Here is a 24081-nt window from a genome sequence, read left to right as displayed (position 1 = left end):
CATGTGATTAAGTAGGCTAGGAAGAGGAGGCTATTACACTAGATGCCTTGGGGACAAATCTGTCCTCCAGAAGGTGGGAGATAAACCCTGTGAGAGTCGGGGATCTGCCACTTCAGTGAAATATTAGGAGTCCTGGAGTCAGGGACACACCAGGATATTCCTTGCAATGTGAAAAACAGTTTCTGTGTTTTGCTTCCATCTTTCTTCAAAGCAGCAAACACTGTACCTGTCAGATTTCTTTGAACTGCAGAATCAACACATACAACACAGTATTCATTCTCTGATCCATACATCAGGTAACACAGAGGGCTGCCTGTTTGGGCACCAGGGCAGGAAAAGGCTCTCTAGCATGTCCAGACTATGATACAAGAGTTGTGATAGCCCTGATGCTTGGTCCTGAAATCCAGTTGGCCATCTTGTTAGATGTGTCCCTGGTGAAAAAATGCGCAGTGTGAAATCCTGGCGGAGAACTGCGACACAGAGCCCTGGAACCCAAAGGAAGGCCATCTCATCGACAATGGATAATGCCATGTGCTGAAGAGCAGTACTCATTATGGGGCTTAGTAAAAAAGGGGACTGAAATCGGGCCCTTCCTGGTGGTGCAGCGGGTTAAAGCACATCACCGAGAAGCTAAAGCCACTTCAGCATGAGTTCGATCCCCACCCCGGAGGTAACCCACATGGTGAGGCAGATGTCTCCTGACCTGCCCTGCCCGCTGCTCCCCTCAGCAGTGCACTTCCTCGGTCGGCCTGTTTTGCTCCCCACTCTATGTCTGGTGAAGCCTCTCATCACCCCTGCACCTCTGGCCTGTACCCCAGTTCTATATGCATAAATAAATCAATCTTTTTTTTTTTTTTAAAAGGGGGGGGGCTAAAATCAAGCCTGAACAGGACCAGATAGCAGACACTATAGGAGCGGTTAGCCCTGATGCCCGACCTCATGCTCTATGATTGCATTTATAGCCCTCGCCCAGTCCATACCTGTAGCCACGTGGAGGCCTGGTGCCATGCAACCAGCCAGACCTCACACTTCGTTTACAGAAGGTTGGCTCAGTTGTGGGTAGAAGCTAAACTGCCTGGTGGTCCTTGACAGATAAGGGCGGGGGAAGAGTGAATCAATCATTCTAATAAACAAGGGTACAGGTGGTATCCCTGGGATAGAAGAAAGAGCCTAACTAAGATGAAACAATCGAGAGATTCCTAGACTTGAAAGCAACAGCATAGTTGCTAAAGGGCTGGAAAGAAAGGGACTGTGTTAGTAGACACAAGGTGAGCTGGCAAGGGGCATAGAGAAGGAAACAAGGTACATGCACAAAGTGTAGCTTTTGTATCGCATACTAATGCCCACCACAGGAGACATAGAAAAGATAAGTAGGCCCCTCCCTGGGGCGCCACAGGTTAAAGCACACCACTATGAAGTTATCTATAGCCACTCCCGGCCAGGGAGGTGACCCACATGGCGCAGCAACCCCTCCTGATTGCCCGCTGCTCCCCTCAGCAGTGTATTTCAGTCAGTCCACCTTTTCTGCTCCCCCCACTCTGTCTCCGGTGAATTCTCTCAGCCCCTGCACCTCTGACCTGTACCCCAGTTCTTGTATACATAAATAAAACTTGAGAAAAACAAAATAAGAGCCAAGTAGACAAAATGACTCAGCCAATTGACATTAGTCAGTCACTGCTGTCAACTACTCTGGAAATGGAACAAAGGGCATATGATGTACATGTGGCCACAGTGGCGACCCTGGGGCTACCCATGAGCTCAGAGGCATGGACATGCACGAGGACAGTCTGGCCCCTGCTGACTCTGATACATGCATTCAAAAAGAGCCCACCCAGCCCTGAGTCACACTGTGGCTTTGGAGTTTCTCTGCCCTTGAAATGCATGGCTCTCTCATCTGGGTAGCTGGTTGCTATAATTCATCTGAAGTTTTGACCTAAAGTCAGTAATCCATCCTTGGCAGGGGCATGTTTACAATGCATTTTTAAGATACATGCAGGAAAAAAAAAAAAAAACCAGCATTTGAAATTCAGTCTTGTGTCATTCTGGTAAGCTCAAATTTTACGAACCCAAAATTTTTTTTATAGAGATCTATTAAAAAGCAGACCCATCAGCCAAGTGATGTGAATGCAGAACTACTTTGCAATAGATCACCTTGTGCTTTTCTGATCTGCCTTTTGCATGGTTGTTTCAGTCATAAAGTCTCACTTTTATTGTTGTTTTTATCAGAAACCATAAAATTTCATCACAAAGTACTGTCAAGCGAGTTTGTGGCCAAGAAAAGAAATGTCATTACTCAGTGGTACTGAAAGCTGGACGTAGACCTGAGTATACCAAATTTTTAAACAGAAGACACTGGAATTGCATGGATGACACTCTACCTTAGCTTTGCTCTGTCAGTGTGGAGCAAAATTGCTCAAACAGTAACTCATAGGCTTCAAAGGTAACTACTCAGAGCAACCAGCATGATTTGCTGAAGCAAATAGCAATTGGAACAAAAATTGCCTGTTTCTGTCAAACCCCATAGGGAGAAGCTTTTTGAAAAGTATTCAGCCTAGAGCGGATTCCATGCTTTCATGGGTAGTGCATCCTGTCCACCACCTGGGGACAGCTCAGTCTATCTGTTTCTTCATTTCACAGTAAACCAATTTATGATCAGTGAATCACAGAGGGGAGGAACGTTTACCCGAGGTGCTGAGGAGAACATTCAATTATATGACTATACCCATGACCCTACACATATTAGATTATACAATGGCAGCTATATTACCCATATTTCATTGAACTTGAAAGCTGGGGTTTGCTGAGTTGAAACAAATAAGCAGTGAATGGGAAGAATAAAGCTTTGAAATTATCAAAAAATAATACAGGCTTCCTAGATTTAACTCTACTATATATTTCTATAAAGTTAATTTTGTTCATAGATAGCAAACAGTATGGGATCTGTGCATTGTGAAAAACAAAACAAAACAAAACAAGTGACAAGGCAAAAGGAACACTTAACATCCAGTCGCCATCTTTACCTCAAGGAAGCACATACGGTTTAAAATTCAGGAAGAAAGAAGGCAGAAAGAAAAGAGCGGAGCCCTATTATAGGCCTCCAAGAAAAAATGTGGGTAGGAAATGGTGCTGTCCACTTTTACGGGGTTTTCAAAAAAAAAAATTACCAACTATAGTGTGTTAGTACTCTTCTGGGAAGCATAGCTGGTTATGGACTGAATGTTTGTGTCCCTTCAAAATTCAAGCACTGAAAACTCAAGCCTTCCCCCCCCCCCCCCGCATCTATTACTATTTGGCCTTAGTACTGTAAAACTATTAGTGGTAATTAGGATTAGCTGTGGACTAAGGTGCTCATTGAAATTAATGGGGAGAAGTCTTCATGGGCAGTATCCATAGAGGATCAGCTACATAGGATGGTGAGTGATTTTTGGCTTAAATAGAGGCCAGGTTGCTAGCTCCATCTCATTCTGGAAAAAAAAATGTTATGGGGTCCACGCTGTGGGAGGCAGGAGTCTTGGTCTTCTCCCTCCTCCCCCCTCCCCCCCACCACTAGGCAAATGTACCCCAGATAGTGTCCTATGAGCTCCTATAGGTTTTTCCTCGATAACTTCCACTGTGTTATCTTCGGCCCACCCAAACTATCTAACAACAGAGTCCTTACAAAGGTAATTAAAGTAAAAAGAGGACATATGAGTGGTTCCTCATCCAATGTAATTGGATTCCTTATAAGAGATATACTAAAGGAGAGAGGTCTCAGGTAAAAAACCCTGCTGGCATCTTGACCTTGGGCTTCTGGTCTCTAGAACTGTAAGAAAAATTCTGTTTCTCAAGCCCCCTAGTCTGTGGTATTTTGTTATGGCAGTTCTATCAGATTAAGACAGAGCTTAAGTAAAATAAACTCTGGCCAGCTGGAAAGACTTTTTTGAGGGTATGTTGTCTGCCTAGTTCTTGCTTCCTTCTAGCAATGCCTGAGGCTTCCTGGAACTGGAAATTGTTACACTCCCAGCTCCCTCCCCTCTCAGCTTCTCCTCCAGTCACTGCATACCTTAACCCCCTTAGTCTCACAGTCTTAGAAAGGAGACCTCACTTTCTAGGTCCTGGCTCAGAGGCTGCCATAAAAGGGTGGGTCCTGTATTAGAAGGGTGATAACTAAATCCTCCATTTCACCTGCTATCTCTTCCATCTGTCACCAAAATGAGAGACTTCACAGGACTTGATTTTCCCATTATTTCCACAGACTTTGCAATCCTTTTGGTCACTGTTTTCACACTTGTATTTTATATAATCATTTCTTTCTCCCTACCCCCATTAAAAAAAATGTCCTTTAATCTTGGATTAATGTTTTACAGAAAAGAACTAAGCATTAATCTTTACTTCACCATAGGTGGTGAGAAGATAGCTTCATTTTATTAGGTTTCCAAAGTAGAAGATAAGGAAAATGCTAACAGTATAATTAAAGATAAAAATGAAAAAGACTGAAATAGATTTGAATTTCTATGAGGTGGGCCCCTTGGAGGCTTTTCATTAAGGGCTAATTTCTGACAGTCACTGATAAGGGAGGCCCACTCATCTTTTCCATTTCATGGAAGCGATTTTAGAAATTGCTGGAAGGAAATTTTAAGAGTAGGGAATCTCTCATCTCAATGTATCTGTGCAGAACTCCTAGTCATCCTGTTTTCTTTTTCCCGGGAAGAAATATGTAACTTGATTTCAACTTGGGTATGATATTTGCCCTGGATGGTGCTCAAAGACTAAAAGTCAGGTAAATTAGAAGAGAAGATGGGTTCAAAAGCTGAGGGATACAGTGGGAATGGCTAATGCAAAAACAAAAGCAAAAAGCAAACAGAAAAAACATCTCTAGGATTCAAAACATGGCTGTTTGCTTTAAAATGATTACACCACTAAACTTGTCAGCGATTCAAATCTGTAGGGGAGATGGGGAAGCACAACAAAAGAGCCCCATTACCTTTTCCCATAAGATTATGGTAAGGTTGGGATGAGCAGATAGAATCTCTTGTTCAAACTGGTCCAGTTATGAGTCTGAGAGGAGAAATGACCCTCAGTTGTTAAGGCACAAACCCCCAGGCTTACTACGATGTGAAGTACCCTAGCCAGGGTCCCCTACTACATCCTGTTTTCACTGATGTAGCGGCCACAGGAACTAAAACCATGGAAACTGAGGCTAGTGCCACTTAGCAGTGTGTCGCACTCAGGAGGGTTTTGTGTAAACTGTGACTATTCCCTCACAGCAACTGGAAAGAGGTAGTTGCAAATACTTAAAAATAGTATTATAGGAGACAATTCAGAGGTCCAGGCATTTTCAAAGGAGTTCCTCAGATGAGCACAATACCAAACTATTGAAACTCCAATGCCCCGGGGAAATACCATCCTTTCTGTTTATTTAAATTCTATCATCCTTGTAAGGGCTGCTCCAGGCCTCTAGGAAGTATCTCAGGATTACACCATTTCATTTTCATTGCTGTGGGTTTTGAAAGCTTATTACACAAGACAGTTTATCCTTTTTACCATGTTAATTTTATCCCCCCCAGAAAAAAAAAAAGGACGTTTTCTTTCTTTTGTGGTTTATTTCATTCTCCAAACACACAAATGTCTAAAAATATCTAGAGATCACATACACACACACACACACACACACACAAATGCTAGAGCTTCCTATGTTAAATCTCACACTTTTCCCTTTGCTCTGCCTATGGTGAATGAAAGCTCAGTCCCTCTTATCTTGAACATCGCTTTCTGCTTTCACCCTGCAGTGGCTTTATGCTACTCATTTGCAGTACCCGCCAAAAAGTTTTCATTTTATTCAAGTCTCTATGTTAAAATTGAAATTACCCATAGATCTCAACCCAAATGAGCTTATTTTATGAAAAAAGCTTTCATATTTGTAAGTTTTTTTTTAAAGATTTATTTATTTGTGCATACAGAACTGGGGTACAGGCCAGAGACTCAGGGGTGGCGAAAGACTTCACCAGAGACAGAGTGGGGAGCAGAACAGGCAGATCGACGAAGTACACTGCTGAGCGGAGCAGCGGGCCGGTCAGGCGAGGTCTGCCACGCCATGTGGTCACCTCTGGGCTAGGTGGGAATCGAACTCATGCGGAGGTGGCTTTAGTTTCTTAGTGCTGTGCTTTAACCCGCTGCACCACCAGGGAGGGCCCTGTATTTGTAAGTTTTTATAAATAACATAATCAAAAAGTAAGTCCACCTAAAATGACTGAATTAAGGACTATACCTCAAGCATAAATAAATGTGTGGAACTAGATCAAACTAAACTTGGTTGTGTGTGTGTGTGTGTGTGTGTGGCAAGTTAACCAATAGGTCAAAAAATCTTTAGTTAAAATGTAAAATGCAGAAAGTTGGTTAGGTATCTTCAAATAAGCAACACACCAAAAGTTTTCCAAAGATTTATTGAAGCAGAACAGGTTGGTCAGATAGTTGTTGGAAAAAAGCAGTTTTATGGTATTCCAAAAATACTTTTTAAAAAGTATTCTAGCACAAGTCTCCTTTCTTAACTAGATTACATGGTAATTTTTTTTTCTAATTCTTTGATGAATGTTGGTTCTTAAGAACTAGAGCTTATTCCTATTCCAAATCTATCTTGCGCTACCAAAAACTGCAGCAAGGCACTTGAAAGCTGTTTCTTTAAGATCTGTATTTCTTTCTCATTCTTGCTGGTAATATGTTGCGGCACCAAGTGTGTGCACTTTTTATTCAAGGTCATCATGATGCTGAGAAGTTTCATTGATAACCTGTCAAAAAAAAAATCAAATCAAATAACATACTATATATTAAAGTTTAAATTAACCCATAAAGTATGACAGAAAAATCATGCTACATCTATGTCATTTAGTGGGAAAATCGGAAGATTATGTTGTTCTGCATGGCAAGGGTTATAGAGCTAGAGAGTGGACACATAGCTACATGAGTCAAATGCATGTTATGGTGTGACTTTAAAAAGAGAAAATTCTTTCAAAAAGCAAACTTTATGAAGAAGGATGCTATAAGTTCAAAATTAAGGTATTGAAATGCATGGCAAGTCCATTTTAAGTTTGTGCACAAGGAAAAGATGAGCTGAAAATCACAACTAATTTTGGTCACTTCTTTCCTGGTATAGAGAGATAATAAGAAACTAACTGATCATATGGCATGTCCTTGTGCTACATAAAAGGCCTTCAGAGTGTCTAGCTGGTGGTATGTATATGCAGGCTCAAAATATTTCTGACATTGAGATAGTTGAATGACGTTAGTATAGGAAGTAACTTAAGGAAGTTAAGTTACTCCCATTTCAAATGAAGCGCCAGAGAACACGCCCTGATTCTGGACTGCGGGAAGACTGCTAGCTCATCTTCAGGAACCGAGTGACTAGATGGCTCTGTGCAGCTGTGTGCAGCACTGGAAAAAGAGCACTATTCTCTTTTTAGTGTGTGTGAGTGAAACTGAAACCTCCCAAATTGTTTAACTAAGATGCAGATTTATTGACTTAAAAGGATTTCAATGTCTGCCTGGAATGATTCCAGTTCTGATTTAAAGATACCAACCTGTCCATCTCTAGTTTCAACCGTCTTAATCAGAAGTGTTCTCTTTGAGTGGGTATCAACAAGAGGGAGGGATTCCAGATTGGTTTCTGAATAAAGAAACAGGGCCCAAATGAATACAGTGAAATTTAAAAAAAAAATAACTATCTCACTAAACAATTATCTTTTTTGCTCACATGAATTATTACTTCCAAAATATTCCTAAAGTCAATTACTGATTTTCAGACTTGGTGTCTGATACGGCTGTCACTTCAGGGTGAATCAACTACGTCACGATACACATACTCTGTCACCAAGAACGATAACAGAGTTTAAATTTAACTTGTAGCAGACTGTGTAGCGAGACTTGGGTTTGAAAATTATGGATGTTTTCTAGAATTTTCTCTTGTGTGGCATGTTCTAGTTTTGTTAAAAATGAGTGCATTATTATAAATAGGATGTCTACAAGATCTGAAGTTTTTCATAAAAGGCAATGGATGCTTACCCCTCAGGTTCAGGGAAGAAAAGTTTGGAAGAGGCAGAGCAATCCTGTAAAAAGATGAAGAAAAACAGTAAAAAATTTTGGGAAACTACTCAAACAAGGCACACATTTAGAGACTTCTTGATTTCAATAATTAAGTTACTCTTGTAATTGAGGGGGGTCTGCCCCAGAAGTATTAACCCATGGCTGGTTTCATTAGTACATTTAAATATTTCACTCCAAGCATTATCTGTGCATGGAACATCAACTGGAGGCATCACAGAGAGGTAACTGTTGGTTTTTACAGAATTGTGGGTTCAGATCCCAGCTCTGCTAAAGAATGGCAAAGGCAGGTAACTTTGAACCTAAGTTTCCTCGTCCATGAACAGTGATAAATAGCTGCTTTCTAGAAATGTTCTAAAGATTAAATGAGTTCATGTTCATAAAAGCCTTGTGAACATGAACTCACTTAATCTTTAGAACATTTCTAGAAAGCAGCTATTTATCATCCCCTAAGTGCTCATTCTATACCTGCTCTCCTCCCCTTCCAGCAGCTTCCTGTAGGTGGCAATCTCAATGTCAAGAGCCATCTTGACATTCAGCAGGTCTTGGTATTCACGAAGATGTCGAGCCATTTCTTCCTTCATATTCTGAATCTCATCCTGTAGGCGGCCAATAGTGTCTTGGTAGTTAGCAGCTTCAACAGCAAAATTCTCTTCCATTTCACGCATCTGACGTTCCAGAGACTCATTCTGTAGGACGTGAGAAAAACTGACAATGTTACTGCCCAGAATAAAAGACAAAAAAAAAAAAAGCTATTCCTAGACTGATTCACAGACCATTTAAAATAATTTTCCTTAGTGGCAAATGGGGAACCCTCACATTTTAGGTGAAGAAAGTACTAAATCCCTTCTTAGAAGAAATGATAGATATAAGCTAAAACTTTCACATCTCAAAAATCTTTTTGAATTTATCTTGATAACTCATTTTCTTAGTATTAAAATATATTCTTTTTATTTAATGTTTTGTTCAGATGTCACTATTAGTGTGATTAAGTGAATGTCTCCAAGCTGGCTATCTCCTTTTACTGCGGTGTGATACTCACAGTTCCTTTAAGTGCATCCACTTCACAGGTGAGGGACTGCACCTGTCTCCGATACTCATTTGATTCCTGCTTTGCCTGGCGCAGGGCATCATTGTTCCTGTTAGCAGCCTCAGAGAGGTCAGCAAACTGTTGGGAGGAAATTAGAAATGTAGATCACCCAAGTGAACTTTCTACAAAGCTAAGACTTTATCTTGATGAGCAAATGCAAAAGCTAAATGATGGAAAATAAGCAAATAAAGCAAGCATGATGTAAACCACATTTCATATTTGATGTTCAAGTCTCAATGTCTTCCAAGATGTCTTAATTTCCTTTTGAAAGCCAGAGTGAAAAAAACAGTGGAAGTTTTAGGCTGATATTTCCACCTAACAATCACTGTATCATCCTCATTAAAAACAGCTAGAGGTAAATGACATGGTGTTGAGTTTATTCAGAAGTGGCTGCAAGAAAGGTAGTGAACGGGAATCTACTATTCTAAACAAGGTGTATGAGTGGTAAGGTTGTTATAGTAAGTTGGACATAATGCAAGTTGGGCATAAAGCCAGCTTTTCAGCTAAAGCTAAAGGGTATTTAGGGATTTCGCTCAGGTATTATATTTGCAGAACCAGTCTTTCTTTTGTTCTGACCACACTGTTTCCTACCTTGGACTTGTACCACTCCTCGGCCTCCTGAAGGTTCTTGGCAGCCACACTTTCGTACTGCTGACGTACATCACGCAGAGCAGCCGTGAGGTCAGGCTTGGAAACATCCACATCGATCTGGACATGCTGTTCCTGAATCTGAGCCTGCAGCTCCTGGATTTCCTGAAGAAAGAACAGATAGAAGGTCAGCCAAGCCAAGTATGTAGTAGCTTCACCCACATTCATTCACTGAAAATGACTCCACTTACCTCATCATGCAGTTTCTTCAAAAAGGCAATCTCTTCTTGCAAGGATTCCACTTTACGTTCAAGGTCAAGACGTGCCAATGAAGCATTGTCAACATCCTAGTTAGAAAAGAGAAGATACAGGAGATGGAAGATGCTAACATCTACAGCTTCTCTCAGTCATTTTATTTTACTTTTTAAAGATTTTTTTTTATTTATGCATACAAGAACTGGGGTACAGGCCAGAGGTGCCGGGACTGAGAGGATTCACCAGAGACAGTGGGGAGCAGAACAGATAGAATGACTGGAATTCAGTGCTGAGGGGAGCAGTGGGCAGGACAGGCAAGGTCTGCTGCACCATGTGGGTCACCGCCCTGGCCAGGGTTCCAACTTGTGCTGCAGTGGCTGCGGATAGCTTCATAGTGCTGTGCTTTAACTGCACCACCAGGGAGGGCTATCATTTTAAATTAACCATCTGAGCTTAGTGCTATCACTACAAAGAGGGTGTTGATAAATTTGATGACCTTTGAATAAGTTTGTGAGGTACCCAGGGCTATAATATACTTTGCTTCCTTCTCTTCATTAGTAAATTTGAATTGTGACTCACTGTGTTGTATTCAAGGTGGTTAGTAACTCAAAAATAAATTTAAGAAGTACATGAATAATTACATTCATTTACTGCTGAGTTACACATGATTCCAGTTACACTTTTATTGCTTTTTTAATCAAGAAAATCAATGTCATTGATTAAAATCATTAAAATCAGCATTTTAAATGTTTTTTTTTGGTAATATCAGGGAATAAAATGCCACAGTAGTGGCCAAATTTTACAACTTCATGTATACATGAGTATATGCAGCACAGAAATTTGTACTTCCGTAGTGCAGTGTACACCTAACTTCTTTTTTCTCTACTCAACCTCTGAAATATACTGCAGAGCAAGCATGTAAATCATCTGGAATTGAGGTCCCAGGCTAAATTTAAAACATAATTTAGGCAAATAAAATATAATGGCAAATACACACTTCAGGAAAACAAGAAAAAAAAAAGTATTTGCTTTCTCTGTAGGATTTTTCTTCTGACACTCCCTTCTCATCCTAGGGAGAGTCCTTCACATTCCCTTCAATGTTAGCATTGTGTCAACTCAGACTAACCTTGTTTCAGAACGAGTGGCCAAAGCACTAGCATACACTGAAACTAGCTGTGACATTTGGGTCGGTCTTGCACTCCTGCATAGCCACTATTTCTCAACTGCTTCATTCCAAGTCAGAATGTGTAATTCTGCATCTAAGTTTTATTTTACCTGGAGGGAATGTCAGGAGGAATTTTATACCTCTTATCTTGCATATCATTATATTTGGAATACTAGTTATAGCCCTAGTCTTAAAATGTTAAGGCATTTCTATCACCTTCACGGAAAAGTGAGGAATAGGTGATAACTAAAAGATTGGACTTAGGGAAAAAATTATTTTTGCTCATTACTAAGCCATAAAAAAGAAAAGATAATTTACTAAGTTCTAAAGAATTCAATGTGAAAACCTACTTCATTGAAGGGAATGCGAAGGATTTGACCTAATCCGTAAATCAGAGATCTTTTCCACTAATAACATTTTACATTAACTCACTAACCTGCAAAAATTATGTCAGGTACAATGATCATAAATGCATAGTTGTTAAAACTGATTATACATCCATGGGTTTAAATTAATTTGGCAAATGTATTTTTGCTTCAAAATGTTACTCTAACCTATTCACTTTACAGTGCTTTTATAGCCAAATCCAGTAAATGTTCAGGAGAATAAAACTATGCCCGGAACTCTTCCTGCTTCTGGATTCCAATTCTAAATTAAAATTGAATCCACCAAGCTTTGGAGCAAAAAGAAAAACAAGCCTTTTCATTAAAATGACATTCTTCAGTCTTAAGAGTTTTATTTTATTTATGGAAGGAGGTCTAACAGATGCAAGACCCCACGAAAGGAAGCCCTTTCTAAATGGGAGGTATGACTGTAGCTTTAAGAACTCCACATCACATACTTCACAAGTCTGGACCAGATATTAGATAACGGATGTTAGCAAATACTTGTGTCCAATTAGAACTGTGCTTACATCATTACATATTCAATAAGAATGTAGCCTGTTGAAAAGCTTCTCTGGGAACACAAAGACTCCTATTATATCTGTCCAGAGCCACCACACTGGCCAGAATGTCTGTATCTACATTCCATAGTGAAGCCCGTAGAAACCATTAATATCTTTCAGCTGAGGGACAGATGGCTCCTTTTCATTCCTATTGGATCACAAAATAGTTGGCACATAGCGATACTCCCTTCTAATTTTAATGGCACAATAGAACTCCGAGATGAAAAGAAACTTTCTGGCTTAATTCCAGTAAACTAAGTGCCTTATCCTCCAACAAGTTTTACATTTTACACTACAGCACAGAACTGCGCTTTTTGTGGCCTTGTAAAAAGTTAAGCCAACTGGGCTTTTAGCAAACCGCGATCTAGTTCACACGGTGACTGAGATCTTGGAATGTCAATGTGTTGCTAAAACGAAATGGAAAAATATTTCTTTGGGAAAATCTTGACACGAAGTACAAAGTTAAACACTTTCTTTATGTCAAAGATGACTTAAATCACCAGTTGTGTTTTGTTTTTTTAAATCTGGTGAAACTTGAATCTGTGGGGTTTTCTTTTTCTTTTTTTGACCAGTAGGGGGCTTTGTGCACAGACGAGAAGTTTTGCACTGCTATTAAGTAACTTTTAAGACTGCGGATGGGTTGGCTGAGTAGGGTCCGGTGTCTGCCAGGGGAAAGAGAATCTACAAACCTGTCTGAAAGACTGCAGGGTGCTCTCGGCCTCTTCTCTTTGAAGCATTTCCTCCTGCAACCTGTAACAGTAGCAACACAATAACCAAAGGGGAACTGGGGCGACCACACCCAACAACCACTTCGCCACGCCTAAGACCAGACCCATCGCGCCACCTCCACGGGAAGCTAGCGTCGGCGATTTTTACAACGGCAACCCTCGACCACTTTCAGGGGCACCTCGGCCGAAGCGTGGAAGAGCCGTCACCGTCGCTACACTGACAGCAAGACGAACTCTGCCACCCCGAGCCGAGCCTCCACATCCCTTTGTCTCGCTGCCTCCACAGCCGTCCTCCTCTCCCCCGTCCCGTCCAAAGCTGGCAGCCCGCCAGAGGGAGCCCAGAAACTTTTTCAAAGTTTGAAGAAAAGTGCGCATCGTTCCCAAGAGTCTTCAATTACAGACAAAATGGTAATTTTAAGAAATCTGTAGTTGAAACAGGGCGTTCTTGAGCAACGAGTGGGAGTAGAAAGGAAACGCATCTGCAAGGTCTGGGTTTTGGGCGGAGCTGCGCCGCCTCAGCCACAGCCAGCTCCCCCACCGTCCCGCCCGCAGCCGCCGCCCCGCCAACCCCCAAGGGCGTGGCAGCCCCCGCGCGGGGACCGTCCGGGCCCCTCTCCCTCCCTTCAGGCGCCCGGCTTAGGCGCCTCCTTACTTCTCCCGGAGCCTCATGATGTCCTCGGCCAGGTTGTCGCGCTCCACTTCGACGCGGGCTTTGTCGTTGGTGAGCTGGTCCACCTGCCGGCGCAGCTCCCGCATCTCCTCCTCGTAGAGATCCCCCAGGCGCGACTTGCCCTGGCCCTTGAGCTGCTCGAGCTCGGCCAGCAGGATCTTGTTCTGCTGCTCCAGGAAGCGCACCTTGTCGATGTAGTTGGCGAAGCGGTCGTTGAGCTCTTGCAGCTCCACTTTCTCGTTGGTGCGGGTGTTCTTGAACTCGGTGTTGATGGCGTCGGCCAGCGAGAAGTCCACCGAGTCCTGCAGCAGCCGCAAGCCCGGCACACCGCTCCGCAGGCGCACCGCAGAGGAGCGCGTGGCGTACGCGCCGCCCGGGGACGAGGTGTAGAGGCTCCGGCTGGTGCTGGGGCGCAGCGAGCTGCCCAGGCTGTAGGTGCGGGTGGAGGTGGTCACATAGCTGCGGCTGGCGCTCGGCCGGCTGGAGGTGCCGGGGCCACCGAACATCCTGCGGTAGGAGGACGAGGACACGGACCTGGTGGACATGGTTGCAGAGGGTGGCGGTGGGCTGGGTTGCTGCGGTAGCGCGAGCAGGTCCGGATGGAGGGGCGAGCTGGGGCGCTGTGGGTGTGTGCGGTGGGGGGCTGCTGTGTCTCCGGCGCAGGGACCTCGGAGCGAGAGTTGCAGAGGACCGGACCCCGCCGAGGGCGCTGTTTTTATAACCCGGTCAGAAAAAAGGGTCCCCTCCCACTACCAAGAGCGCGCTAGCCAATGGGGACCCAACAAGAGGCGGGAAGGGTGGGCCGAGGTTGGGGCGGGGGCTTTCTGGAGCCGCCCTCCAGACTTCTGGGTAGCCCGGGCCTGGGCACTGTCCCCTCGCTTCTCGGCTGTGGGAGGATTTTCGGGGACTTTTCTGATGACAATCCGAGTTCTCCTTACTCGGAAGGCTGCAAACGTCTGGGTCGTGCACTGGAGGGGGATCCCACTCGAGACCAGACTCCTGGGGTCCTGCACTCCACCCAAAGGGGCTTGGGAGTAGTCCGCGAGTGGGAGGGGCGCGCGGCAGCGAGGCGGCGTTCAGCAGGGAGCCAGTGGGCGGGGAGACCCGCGGGCAGGGATGCAAGCGAAGGGGGGAAAGGGATCTGGAAGATCGGAAACTGGGAGAAAGAAACAAAGGACGCCTGAGATTCGAGGCAGCCTCGCGCGCCGGGGCTTGCAAAGGCAGCGGTCCGCGGGCGTCTCTTTTCATCCTCCTGTCTTGGGGGCACCCATCCTGGGACCTAACGGACTGAGTTGGCTTTCGACCAGCTGACTGTGTGGCAGCGGGGAGGAAAGCCCTGGGGAGAGGGGTGGGGTCGCTGAGTCATTTGCGGTGAGTCACAGCTCCCGAAAGTCCCGCGGTGGGTGAGGGCTTCTAGCGGCAAGTGGGAAACCGTTAGACGAGATTGACTTGCGTTCCTCAAACTCCGCGCAGTTTGTTCTAAGTTTTAGCTAACTTCGAGCTGGGTCTCTTACTTTCCTGGGTGCGTTCGGTTGCGGAGAGACTGGAATGCTCCGTAGTTCTTAAGTACTAAAGCACGGACGCACTAGCGTGAGGTTTTACTAGCCAAGTTCCCTTCCCCCTAACTTCCTCTCATTTGTCACCCCCCCCCCTCCAACCCCCTTGCGCCACACCCGATTTCTAACACTAATCCGAAAGTTCTGGGTGAAAGAGGAAACTCAGCGTCCCTAGGTGCAGACAGTAGTTGAGTGATCCGAGATTTTTCTGCTATGGTGGAAGTCATCAAAGGTGTAATGTGCCCCAGTTACAGAGTGAATTAGCTATTGCTTTAAAACACCAATTTGATTAACATAAAGCAGTTAGAGAACTCAAATGACAGTATGTTTGAGGGAGATAGATTTATGTATTAATTTTAGTTCATCTATGCGTGCTCTAGGATTCTGGTGACTTGCCTGGGAAATGTCGCAGTTTTTTTGTTTTGATTTTGCCACGGGTGTTTTCTGGCTTGTTTTAAAGAAGAAAAAAGTGCCAGTCTCAGAATGAGGGAAGTAAAAATATGCACAGAGCAAAACCTTCTGGTCTGGAGCACCAAGGGAGTGTTCAGATTTCACCACAAGTATCTTTCTAGGTAAATCTCGACGCAAGGGCTACCAGTGCAATATTAGTAATAAGCTGAATAGTGTGGTTCCCCTCAGAGATCTGAAATGAATAGAGGCCCTTTTCGTGATACAAGTAGCAATTTTTAAATTGCAGGTTTTGTTTCTGTTTGGTATTTAGAAAATACGTGGATTATTGGACGGAATAATTCCGAAACCATTGTAAAAATAAAAGCATGAGTTTACAGTGAATAGGAGAGGAGAGCAAAATCACCCCCGCCCATATTTGCTTGTTTTGGGGGGTGGGGTGGGAGTACTGGAGGTTAAGAAAAAGTTTAGAACCATTGAAGGATTTTCTAGGCTTCTTTGTACAAGCATCTTTAAACCAATAGTTTGTTTACTGCCTTTCAGGTAGTTCTCTGGGAGGAAGCATCGCAGAGGTGGAGCTGTGGGACCCTTTGCTCGATGTACAGCTCTCCCACTGTGTATTTCCTTTATTCTCCCCTTCACTGAGAGGCTGTGTGTCATTCCCAAGAGCATTCCTGGGGCTTGGCTCCACAGCAGCCTCACTTATGCTGCATGTTACCATCATGCTGGCTGAAAGCCCTTTATTGAAGTGACTTCTCAGCAAATGTCACCATTGTGAGCTTGCCTGGAACCCTAAGGCTGAGAACAGGATCTCCCTGGCAGGGAGTGAAGCTGGACCTCTCTCCCACCAAAAGGCTGATACCAGAGCCATGAGTTGGTGCTGTCAGGGACACAGGCAGACTGACTCAGTTTGGAAAATGAGGGCAAGGCTCTAGAGTGGTGTGGCAGTGTGCCACATTGGTCACCACAGCAAATTCCACAGGGTTGTGGTGACTTCCTCTGGGATGCATTCTAGCCCCCGCATCATCCGTGGCTGTTCCTTCTCCTTTTTAACCTTCCCCAATCTGTACTTTGAGGACTGTGACACATTACTGTCTTGCACAGTTGATATATTCATTGGTTCAGCTCAGTTACCATAGCAAAATTCTGTAAACTATGTGCCATTAACAACAAACATTTATTCCTCATATTTTTAGAGGCTGGAAGTCAAGAGCCAAAGTGTCAGCAGATTTGTATCAGGTGAGAAGTTGCTTTTACAGTTTGCAGACTGCTTGCTTGCAGTGTTCTCATGTGGCAGAGAACAAACTCTGGCTTGGCCTTTTCTTATAAGGAGAATAATCCCACCAGTGGGGTTCCACCCTCATAACATAGTCTAATTACCCTAAAGGCTCCACCTCCAAATAGCATCACATTCAAGATTAGGGCTCTGGTTGTCTGTAGGCAGAATACACGCAGCCCATGACACTTGCCTTATGACATGTATATAAATACATGCTGTACACATGTGGTGATTCTATACCCTGCCTCCTTCCTATTGGAAAGGGCCTTAACATGATGGGAATGGTGGAGTGTAGAGAAGTTAAAGTTACAAACGCACTTTTACTCATTCATGTGGAATGCGTGTGATTTTGGACAGAATTAATTTGCTTCTGAGAGAAATTATACAGTGCCTAGCACGGTGCTCGAAGCAGAGCGTGCTGCTCACTGAGCAGGGAAGGAAATGTATCTGAGCTCACTTCCTTTAGTGTGATAAGTAATCTTGCTATATGTCTGCTGTCTTCTTAGTGACTTTTGGGAAGTAAATAATGCATGTATGTAATTCTCTCAGCTTCTGTATTCTTTAACTGCTGTGAAAACCTATTTCAGCAGTATTTTTAAATGCTAGATTATGATTCTGCTTTGAACAATTCATGATGAAGTGGTATATACATAAAGACTCAGTGATACACTTTGTGAGGCGTAGGCATTTCCAAATATAAGGTACTGACAGTGAGATTGGGATTTGCAAACAATGGTGATGTCAATTGAGTTGGGTGATTTGAATTGATTGACCAGCCAACCATGTGGATGACAGGAGCTTAGTGGCCTGTGAGGCTTTAGGAAAGCTGGCCAGCAGAAGACACAGCTTCTAGCCAGCTGCCTGGATGGAATGTTCAAAATGAGAAGATAAAGTGAGATGGTGAAAAGCCTTAAGGCAAGGGGGTGAAAATAATAGTAACCAGCAACATCCATACTCTACTTTTTGTGCTTGCTAGATGATAGGAAATTTGTATGCTTTTAACTTTGTGTTCTCAAAGCATGTTAGATGGTAGATTTGATCAACTAGATGTTGAGGGGGGACAGACATCTACCATTCAGACTAGCGGTATGTTCATTGTCTGGTAATTGGTAGGGGAGGGAGAGGGCCAGAGGGTAAGAATTGGAATTGAGGTTTTTCTGATGTCTAATGCACTTTTTTTCTTGCGGTGAAGATAAAATTTCTTACTATCAGCAGATTCAATTCACAGATAAAACATATGAGCCTACTTCATTTCAGGAACTGATGAAAAAGGAAGGCTAATTATCAGGCTATATGGTAAAGGAACAGTTTCCTAGGGGAGTTTGGCAGCTATGTAGAATATCATGTTCTGTGTTATTTAAGTGTGGTTGTATTGATTGATTCTAATAGATAAAGAAGGGGGAGCTTCATTTTCACTACACTCAATTCTTTGTGCGTTGAATATTTTCATCTGGTTTCCTTTCTCTCTCCTCATCATATCCAGCAGCTTCCACTCCCAAGTTTTCTGATCAAGGGCAACACAGAAAAGTTACTATATTAGAAACTTTCATCTACTTTGCGCCTTCATTACTCCAGGGTCACTCAGATCCAATGAGTCTGCCATCTGTTAATGCTGTCACTGCCCAGGTAATTTTATACTCACTCCTGCAATACTGTAATTGACTTCTCTCTCTCTCTAAGCTCTTCTAACCTTCATCAAATTATCTATCTGTAAGCCACAACCCTTTTTTCTTAATAACTACATTCTTAAAAACTCCCTGAAGTGAATCATTCATTCCCTCACTGTAACATAAGCTCCATGAAGCAGGGATTTTTCTCTTTGTTCACTATTCACTATCAGGGATTTTTCTCTTTGTTCACTTCTTTCCAGAATGAATATCTGGAAAGAAGCCTGGTACATTTGTTAAATGTTTGAATTAATACATGAGTAATTTTCAGAGAAAGAAAAGGAAAGGAATGTGAGAAAGGAAGGCAGGAAAAATGGAGGGAGGAGAGAAAGAAGAAAGGAAGAAAAGGAAAGAAGGCTACTAGGTAATGCTCCTTATGTTCAAATATTGTACTAATTACTATACACAAAAGTGTACTTAATCTCAGGGTATAAAGACTTGCAAATTTCATTCAATTACTCAAATATACTTGTTGACTATTTACTAGATGATAGGCACCTGCTAGACAGTGGGGAAGAGACAAGACACATACATATGTGTACTCTTGGAATGCAGACTTGGGCTTGCGTGTGCATATATGGGATACAGAGAGACAATACTCAAGTAAAGGAGCAAACACAGTTATTAAAGTTGCAATAAAGATGAAGGAACAGAGATTTTGCTTCAAAGCAGTTGAGACAGAGCTCCCTTGTGGCCTTTGAAAGGTTTCCACTGCTCCCCACCGATCAGTGATTTCTATGGAGCCTTGAGCTTTCTGTTCCAGCAAGACACATACTTGCACGCCCTTAGGTCTTTCATATTTCATTCAGTGGACAGGTTCACTCAGTTTCTGCAGAGCTTGCAATACTGCTTAATATATCTAGGTAGATAAGAAATATTTAATTCTTCTTGAGTGCTCACAGCCTTATAAGGGAATCAGGAAACACACAGAAATGTAACATAACAATGTGGAGCCAGAATACTCTGATGGAGAAAGGAATGAAATGCCAGAGCGTTAGAGAAATGGTCATATTGATTTGTGGGAAAGAAGAAAATGTACTTACAAAAAGTGGTATTTGAGGAATGAATATAATTTCTATAGCTTATCCTGGTCGGGAAGGGATGTTCAAAACAGATCAAATGGTATAAAAAGAAATCATAGCTGTCAGAGTTCCAGGAGCATGTAGGGAGGAAAAAATATCCCAGGGTGGCTGGATTATGGAGCAGTCAGAGTGGAGAGTAAGAACTGAGAGTAATATGGAGCCTTGCGTTGGAGGACTAAATGCCAGGGAGAGGAGTTTATAATTAATGTGGTGGGCAGTGGGAATTCACTGACATTTTTAATGAGGAGAAAGACATGCTTGTAGCTGTGTTTTAGAAAGATTGTTCTGGCATGTTGTGGAAGATGAAATGGGGAGACTGACTAAGTGCTCTTTATGAAGGCTGAAAGGCACTGACTTGGGATACAGTGATGATGATGAGGGATGGTTGCTGGAGACTGTGAAGGGAGAGGGAGGAGAAGCAAGTGAAAGGCCTCTGAGCTTTCCAGAGTAACCAAGAGGATAGATGCGTGATAGAGAAAAAAATTAGTGGAAACTTTGAGATGAAAGATCATTCATTCATAGCCCTTACCTGGGCGGATTTTCCCTTCTCATCTACATAAAGTAAAAGTGCAGGAGGGAGGTGGGGTATAAATTGGATCATGAAGCTTTACCCTTGATAGCACTTTCAGTCTTTCATGTAAGTTAATGTTGACGGTTCTTTGCTCATTATCTGACTTAGTATCAGCCTGCTTTTCACAGTTGCTGTAAAACCAGGCACTTCTTCAGTATTCTCCAAAATGGTGAGAGGAAAAGAAGCTTAAAGACAACTTCCTAGAAATCTCTAAACCTTTTGGGGGATAAAAGTAGATTATACTTTCTCATAGACTATATATGAATCATAATTTTGTCCAAGTTTAATGCACAGTCTATTACTCAGGAGAGAGAAGGCAGTGAATAAGAGAGACAAAAGTGTTAACTAACACGGAGAGAAGGCTTAGAGCAGGAAAATTCAAGGCAAAATTAGAAAAAGAGGTGAAGCTAGATTTTTAGTATTGGTTTATTTGTTAAAAAAATAAAACAGGGCCTCCCCGATGGCACAACAGATAAGACATAGCACTGCAAGCTGGCCATAGCGATTTCAGTGTGTGTTCCACCCCCGCTCCGGGAGGTGACCCACATGGCGCTGCAGACCTCTCCTGTCTCACCAGCTGCTCCTCTCAGCAGTGTACTTTGCCTGTTCTGCTCCCATACTGTCTCTGGTGAATCCTCTCACCACCCCTGCACCTCTGGCCTGTACCTCAGTCCTATATGCATAAATAAATAAACCATTAAAAAACAACAACAACAACAAAAACCTGGCCCTCCCTGGTGGCACAACCAGTTAAAGCACAGCACTATGAAGCTAGCCACAGCTGCTTCAGCAAGAGATGGATCCCCTGCCTTGAAGGTGACCCACATGGTGCAGCAGACCTCTTCTGTCTTGCCCACTGCCTTCCTCAGCAGTGTACTGTGTCGATCTGCCTTTTCTTGCTCCCCACTCTTGTCTCTGGTGAATCCTCTCACTGCCTCTACACCTCTGGCCTGTACCCAGCTCGGTATGCATAAATAAATAAATCCTTAAAAACAAACAAACCAACCTCAAGCCAACATACCCAATAAGACCAGCTCCGTTGTAAAAACCAAGCCTGTTGTTGGCCCTCCCTGGTGGCGCAGCGGGTTAAAGCACAGCAAGAAGAAGCTTAAGCCACTTCTGCATGAGTTCGATCCCCACCTGCCCTGGAGGAGATCCACATGGCGCGGCAGACCTCTCCTGACCCACCTGATGCTTCCCTCAGAAGGGTACTTTGTTGATCTGTCTGTTCTGCTCCCCACTCTGTCTGGTGAATCCCCTCACCCTCCACATCTCTGCCTGTACCCCAGTTCTGTACAAATAAATAAATCTTAAAAAAAAAAAAGCCTGTTAAAGAGACCTCAATGATACTGCCAGCTTTTAGTTGTCATCTGAGTGACGTGCTGCAAGAAAACAAGCAGATATGTGCCTCATGGCTGCTAATGCTGCTTTTACCATTTTCAGGGCCGAGAAAGGCATGTTACCAGAAGGAAACAAGCCAGCTGCTTTGGCATCCTGGGAATTTACTCAGCCTATTTTGAGTCATCTGGTTCCCAAGTGGTGGAATTTTTTTTAAGGACATATTTAGGTGATGGGTCTAATAATACTAACTTTGTTTAATAACACTGTTTCCTTTTAAATAACTGAGTTTTTTTTTTTTAAATTCTGATTTGTCTTTATAGTAACCTGTGAAGTTGGAAAGGGTAATGGCCCTCTGTATGCCATGATCTTTTTCCTGTGTGTTTTTTTTTTTTTTGGAAATCAAAGTACATTTCTATTTCTATCTAAAAGGATGAATGGATCAATTAATCTTCCAAAAATTTGGTATGTTACATTTGTTTAGCCAATGCAATCATTTTCATTAGAACCTTGAGTATTAAATTTTAATATGTTCAGTAAAATTCAGAGTTTAAAATATACATAGTCAAAGATTGGTCTTGATGTGCTGACAAAGATCAACATGATATGTAGAGGTTAGAAATGAAAAGAGGCAAAGTGTTAGTAAAACAATAAACACATAAATCACAGTAAATCCTAAATGAAGTCATGTGTGGCATTTGAAGCAAATACAAGTTGGTGTAATGTTAAAACTATGCAAGGCAAAGGACTAAGAAATTTCATTAAAATTATAAATAGTAAAGTAAGACCACTTTGAGGTAACTGTAGCTGAATAAAGAGTTTGGCAGAATCTCTCCATAATTCAAATGCAGTGGTTTTTAAAATACAGACTAAGGTTTTACATTCCTAATTAGCTAAGTACCAGGAATATGACTGCTAATGCGACTCAGATGGATATGTGGAATGTCTACAAAAATTATTATAGAACTTGAGCTTAGTACACATTTACTATACTTTCTTCAGATCATAAATTTTGTAAACGTTATGATGATAATTCACTCATGTCTTCTCTAGGACTTTAGGAGAGTAGACATATGTGAGTACATAGATATTTGCATGTTTAGAGAAGGGTTTTTCTTTGATGACTATGATTTTATTTTCATAGTCCTTGATTCATGAATCCTAAGCAGTCATAGCAATAACCTTTGCCTCATTCCTAGAATTAGAGTCTCATCCATATAGAAAGGCTAGTGGAAACCCTAATAGCTTGCATATATTGAGTGCCTATGACATGGCCCAATATTAACTTACTTTCCATGTGTTAACTTACTTAATTTTCACAACAGCTTATTCAGACATAAGATATTGAGTCACTGAGAAGTCAAGTAACTTACTTGAACTCACATAGACTAAAAGTGGTAGGCCCAGGACTTAAACTCAGGGTTTCTGGTTACAGGTCCCATGTTGCAAACATTTTTTTTTTTTAAGATTTATTTATTTGTACATACAGAATTGGGGTACAGGCCAGAGAACTCATGGGCGGTGAGAGGCTTCACCAGAGACAGAGTAGGAAGCAGAACAGGCAGATCGACGAAGTACACTGCCGAGGGGAGCAGCAGGCTGGTCAGAAGAGGTCTGCTGCGCCATGTGGTCACCTCCGGGGCAGGCGGGGATCGAACTCATGCGGAAGTGGCTTTAGCTTCTCAGTGCAGTGCTTTAACCCACTGCGCCACCAGGGAGGGCCGCAAACATTTTTATACTATGGTGTCTTACATGCTGTAGTATTTTTCTAGTATTGATGGAGATAGCCTTTTCTTTGGCATTCTTATCACACTATCCATTTAACTCTTTGGACTCCCCAGCCCCATTTGGATGCAACAACAGGACTCTCTTTGATTAAGAGAAAATGATTCCCTTAATGAATCATCAAGACATCAGTGTACATTTTTAAGGCTCCTCCCCACCCCCGTGGAGATTTCATTTCTTAATTCTGACTCAACCCACCAGAATGATTTGATACTTATGGCATCTGACTCCGACATATAACTAAATGAATAAAATCCCTAACCACATTTGCTAAAGAAATAAACAGACTGCTGTATTGGAGCATAGTAATTCTATAAGAGCAAGTTCATATACTTACTATCAGTTTGAATTTTAGGGAGGTTTATTAATGTATAGGTTATTGATGTTCAGGATACTGCAATACTTTACAGTCCAAGAATAACAGAGTTGTTTGAAACTAGTGGTGGTTCAATGAATTACACAACTGAGATTGTTAAGTTTAAGTTAAAATGAGTAAGAGTTTACTGACCACTTAAAACAATTTCTTGCACAGTACTAATCTTATTGTTAGTTTTTTTTCACATAATTCTCATCAACCCAGGCTGTGTTAAGATGGATCATTCTAGACATACTTCATGTACTTGGGGCAAGAGAAATGACTAACATAGTCCTACGTAGATCTGCAGGAAAGTGTGAAACAGACTGATAAAAACTTAGTATTGCCAAAATCACTGAACAGACTGGATTAACCTGCAGAGAGCACCAATGATCCCCTTTTGTCAAAGTCTTCTGAGTTTTACTGTGTGCCAGGCTCTGTACTGGGTGTTCAGCATGCAGAAGTGGATCAAGCACTTTCCTCACATTCTTAAGGACATTTCATTTACATCTCCTTTGTAAAATC

The 24081-nt window shown here is 42.5% G+C and overlaps 1 protein-coding gene across 2 annotated transcripts; it reads right to left on the bottom strand.

The window, feature by feature from the left end:
* Positions 1-6405: 6405 nt before the first annotated feature.
* On the bottom strand, positions 6406-14213 carry VIM (vimentin). Of its 2 annotated transcripts, XM_004691276.2 has the most exons (9): positions 13498-14213; positions 12807-12867; positions 10003-10098; positions 9755-9916; positions 9116-9241; positions 8542-8762; positions 8035-8078; positions 7554-7639; positions 6406-6764 (listed from the first exon to the last, which is right to left on the bottom strand). In XM_004691276.2, the coding sequence occupies exons 1-9, from the start codon at positions 14058-14060 to the stop codon at positions 6723-6725; spliced, it is 1401 nt and encodes a 466-aa protein (XP_004691333.1). In that variant the 5' UTR covers positions 14061-14213; the 3' UTR covers positions 6406-6722. The 2 variants fall into 2 exon arrangements, with proteins under 2 accessions (XP_004691333.1, XP_012586838.1); XM_012731384.1 differs by lacking the exon at positions 7554-7639 and having other exon boundaries at positions 13498-14196.
* Positions 14214-24081: the final 9868 nt, after the last annotated feature.

Source organism: Condylura cristata, unplaced genomic scaffold, assembly GCF_000260355.1.
Source record: "Condylura cristata isolate star-nosed mole 26May11 unplaced genomic scaffold, ConCri1.0 scaffold00030, whole genome shotgun sequence".
NCBI lineage: Eukaryota > Metazoa > Chordata > Mammalia > Eulipotyphla > Talpidae > Condylura > Condylura cristata.
Note: the sequence above shows the minus strand (reverse complement) of the source record. Positions and strands in the feature narration are given on the sequence as shown.

What these genes read in the sequence shown, in the direction of transcription:
- VIM (XM_004691276.2), bottom strand. Translation starts at nt 14,060, where the DNA reads ATGTCCACCAGGTCCGTGTCCTCGTCCTCCTACCGCAGGATGTTCGGT. An exon ending in CCCTGCAGTCTTTCAGACAG is followed by an intron (nt 10,099 to 12,806) that starts GTTTGTAGATTC and finishes TTTTCTAACTAG; the next exon opens with GATGTTGACAATGCTTCATT. An exon ending in CTGGAAGGGGAGGAGAGCAG is followed by an intron (nt 8,079 to 8,541) that starts GTATAGAATGAG and finishes ATCTTTTTACAG; the next exon opens with GATTGCTCTGCCTCTTCCAA.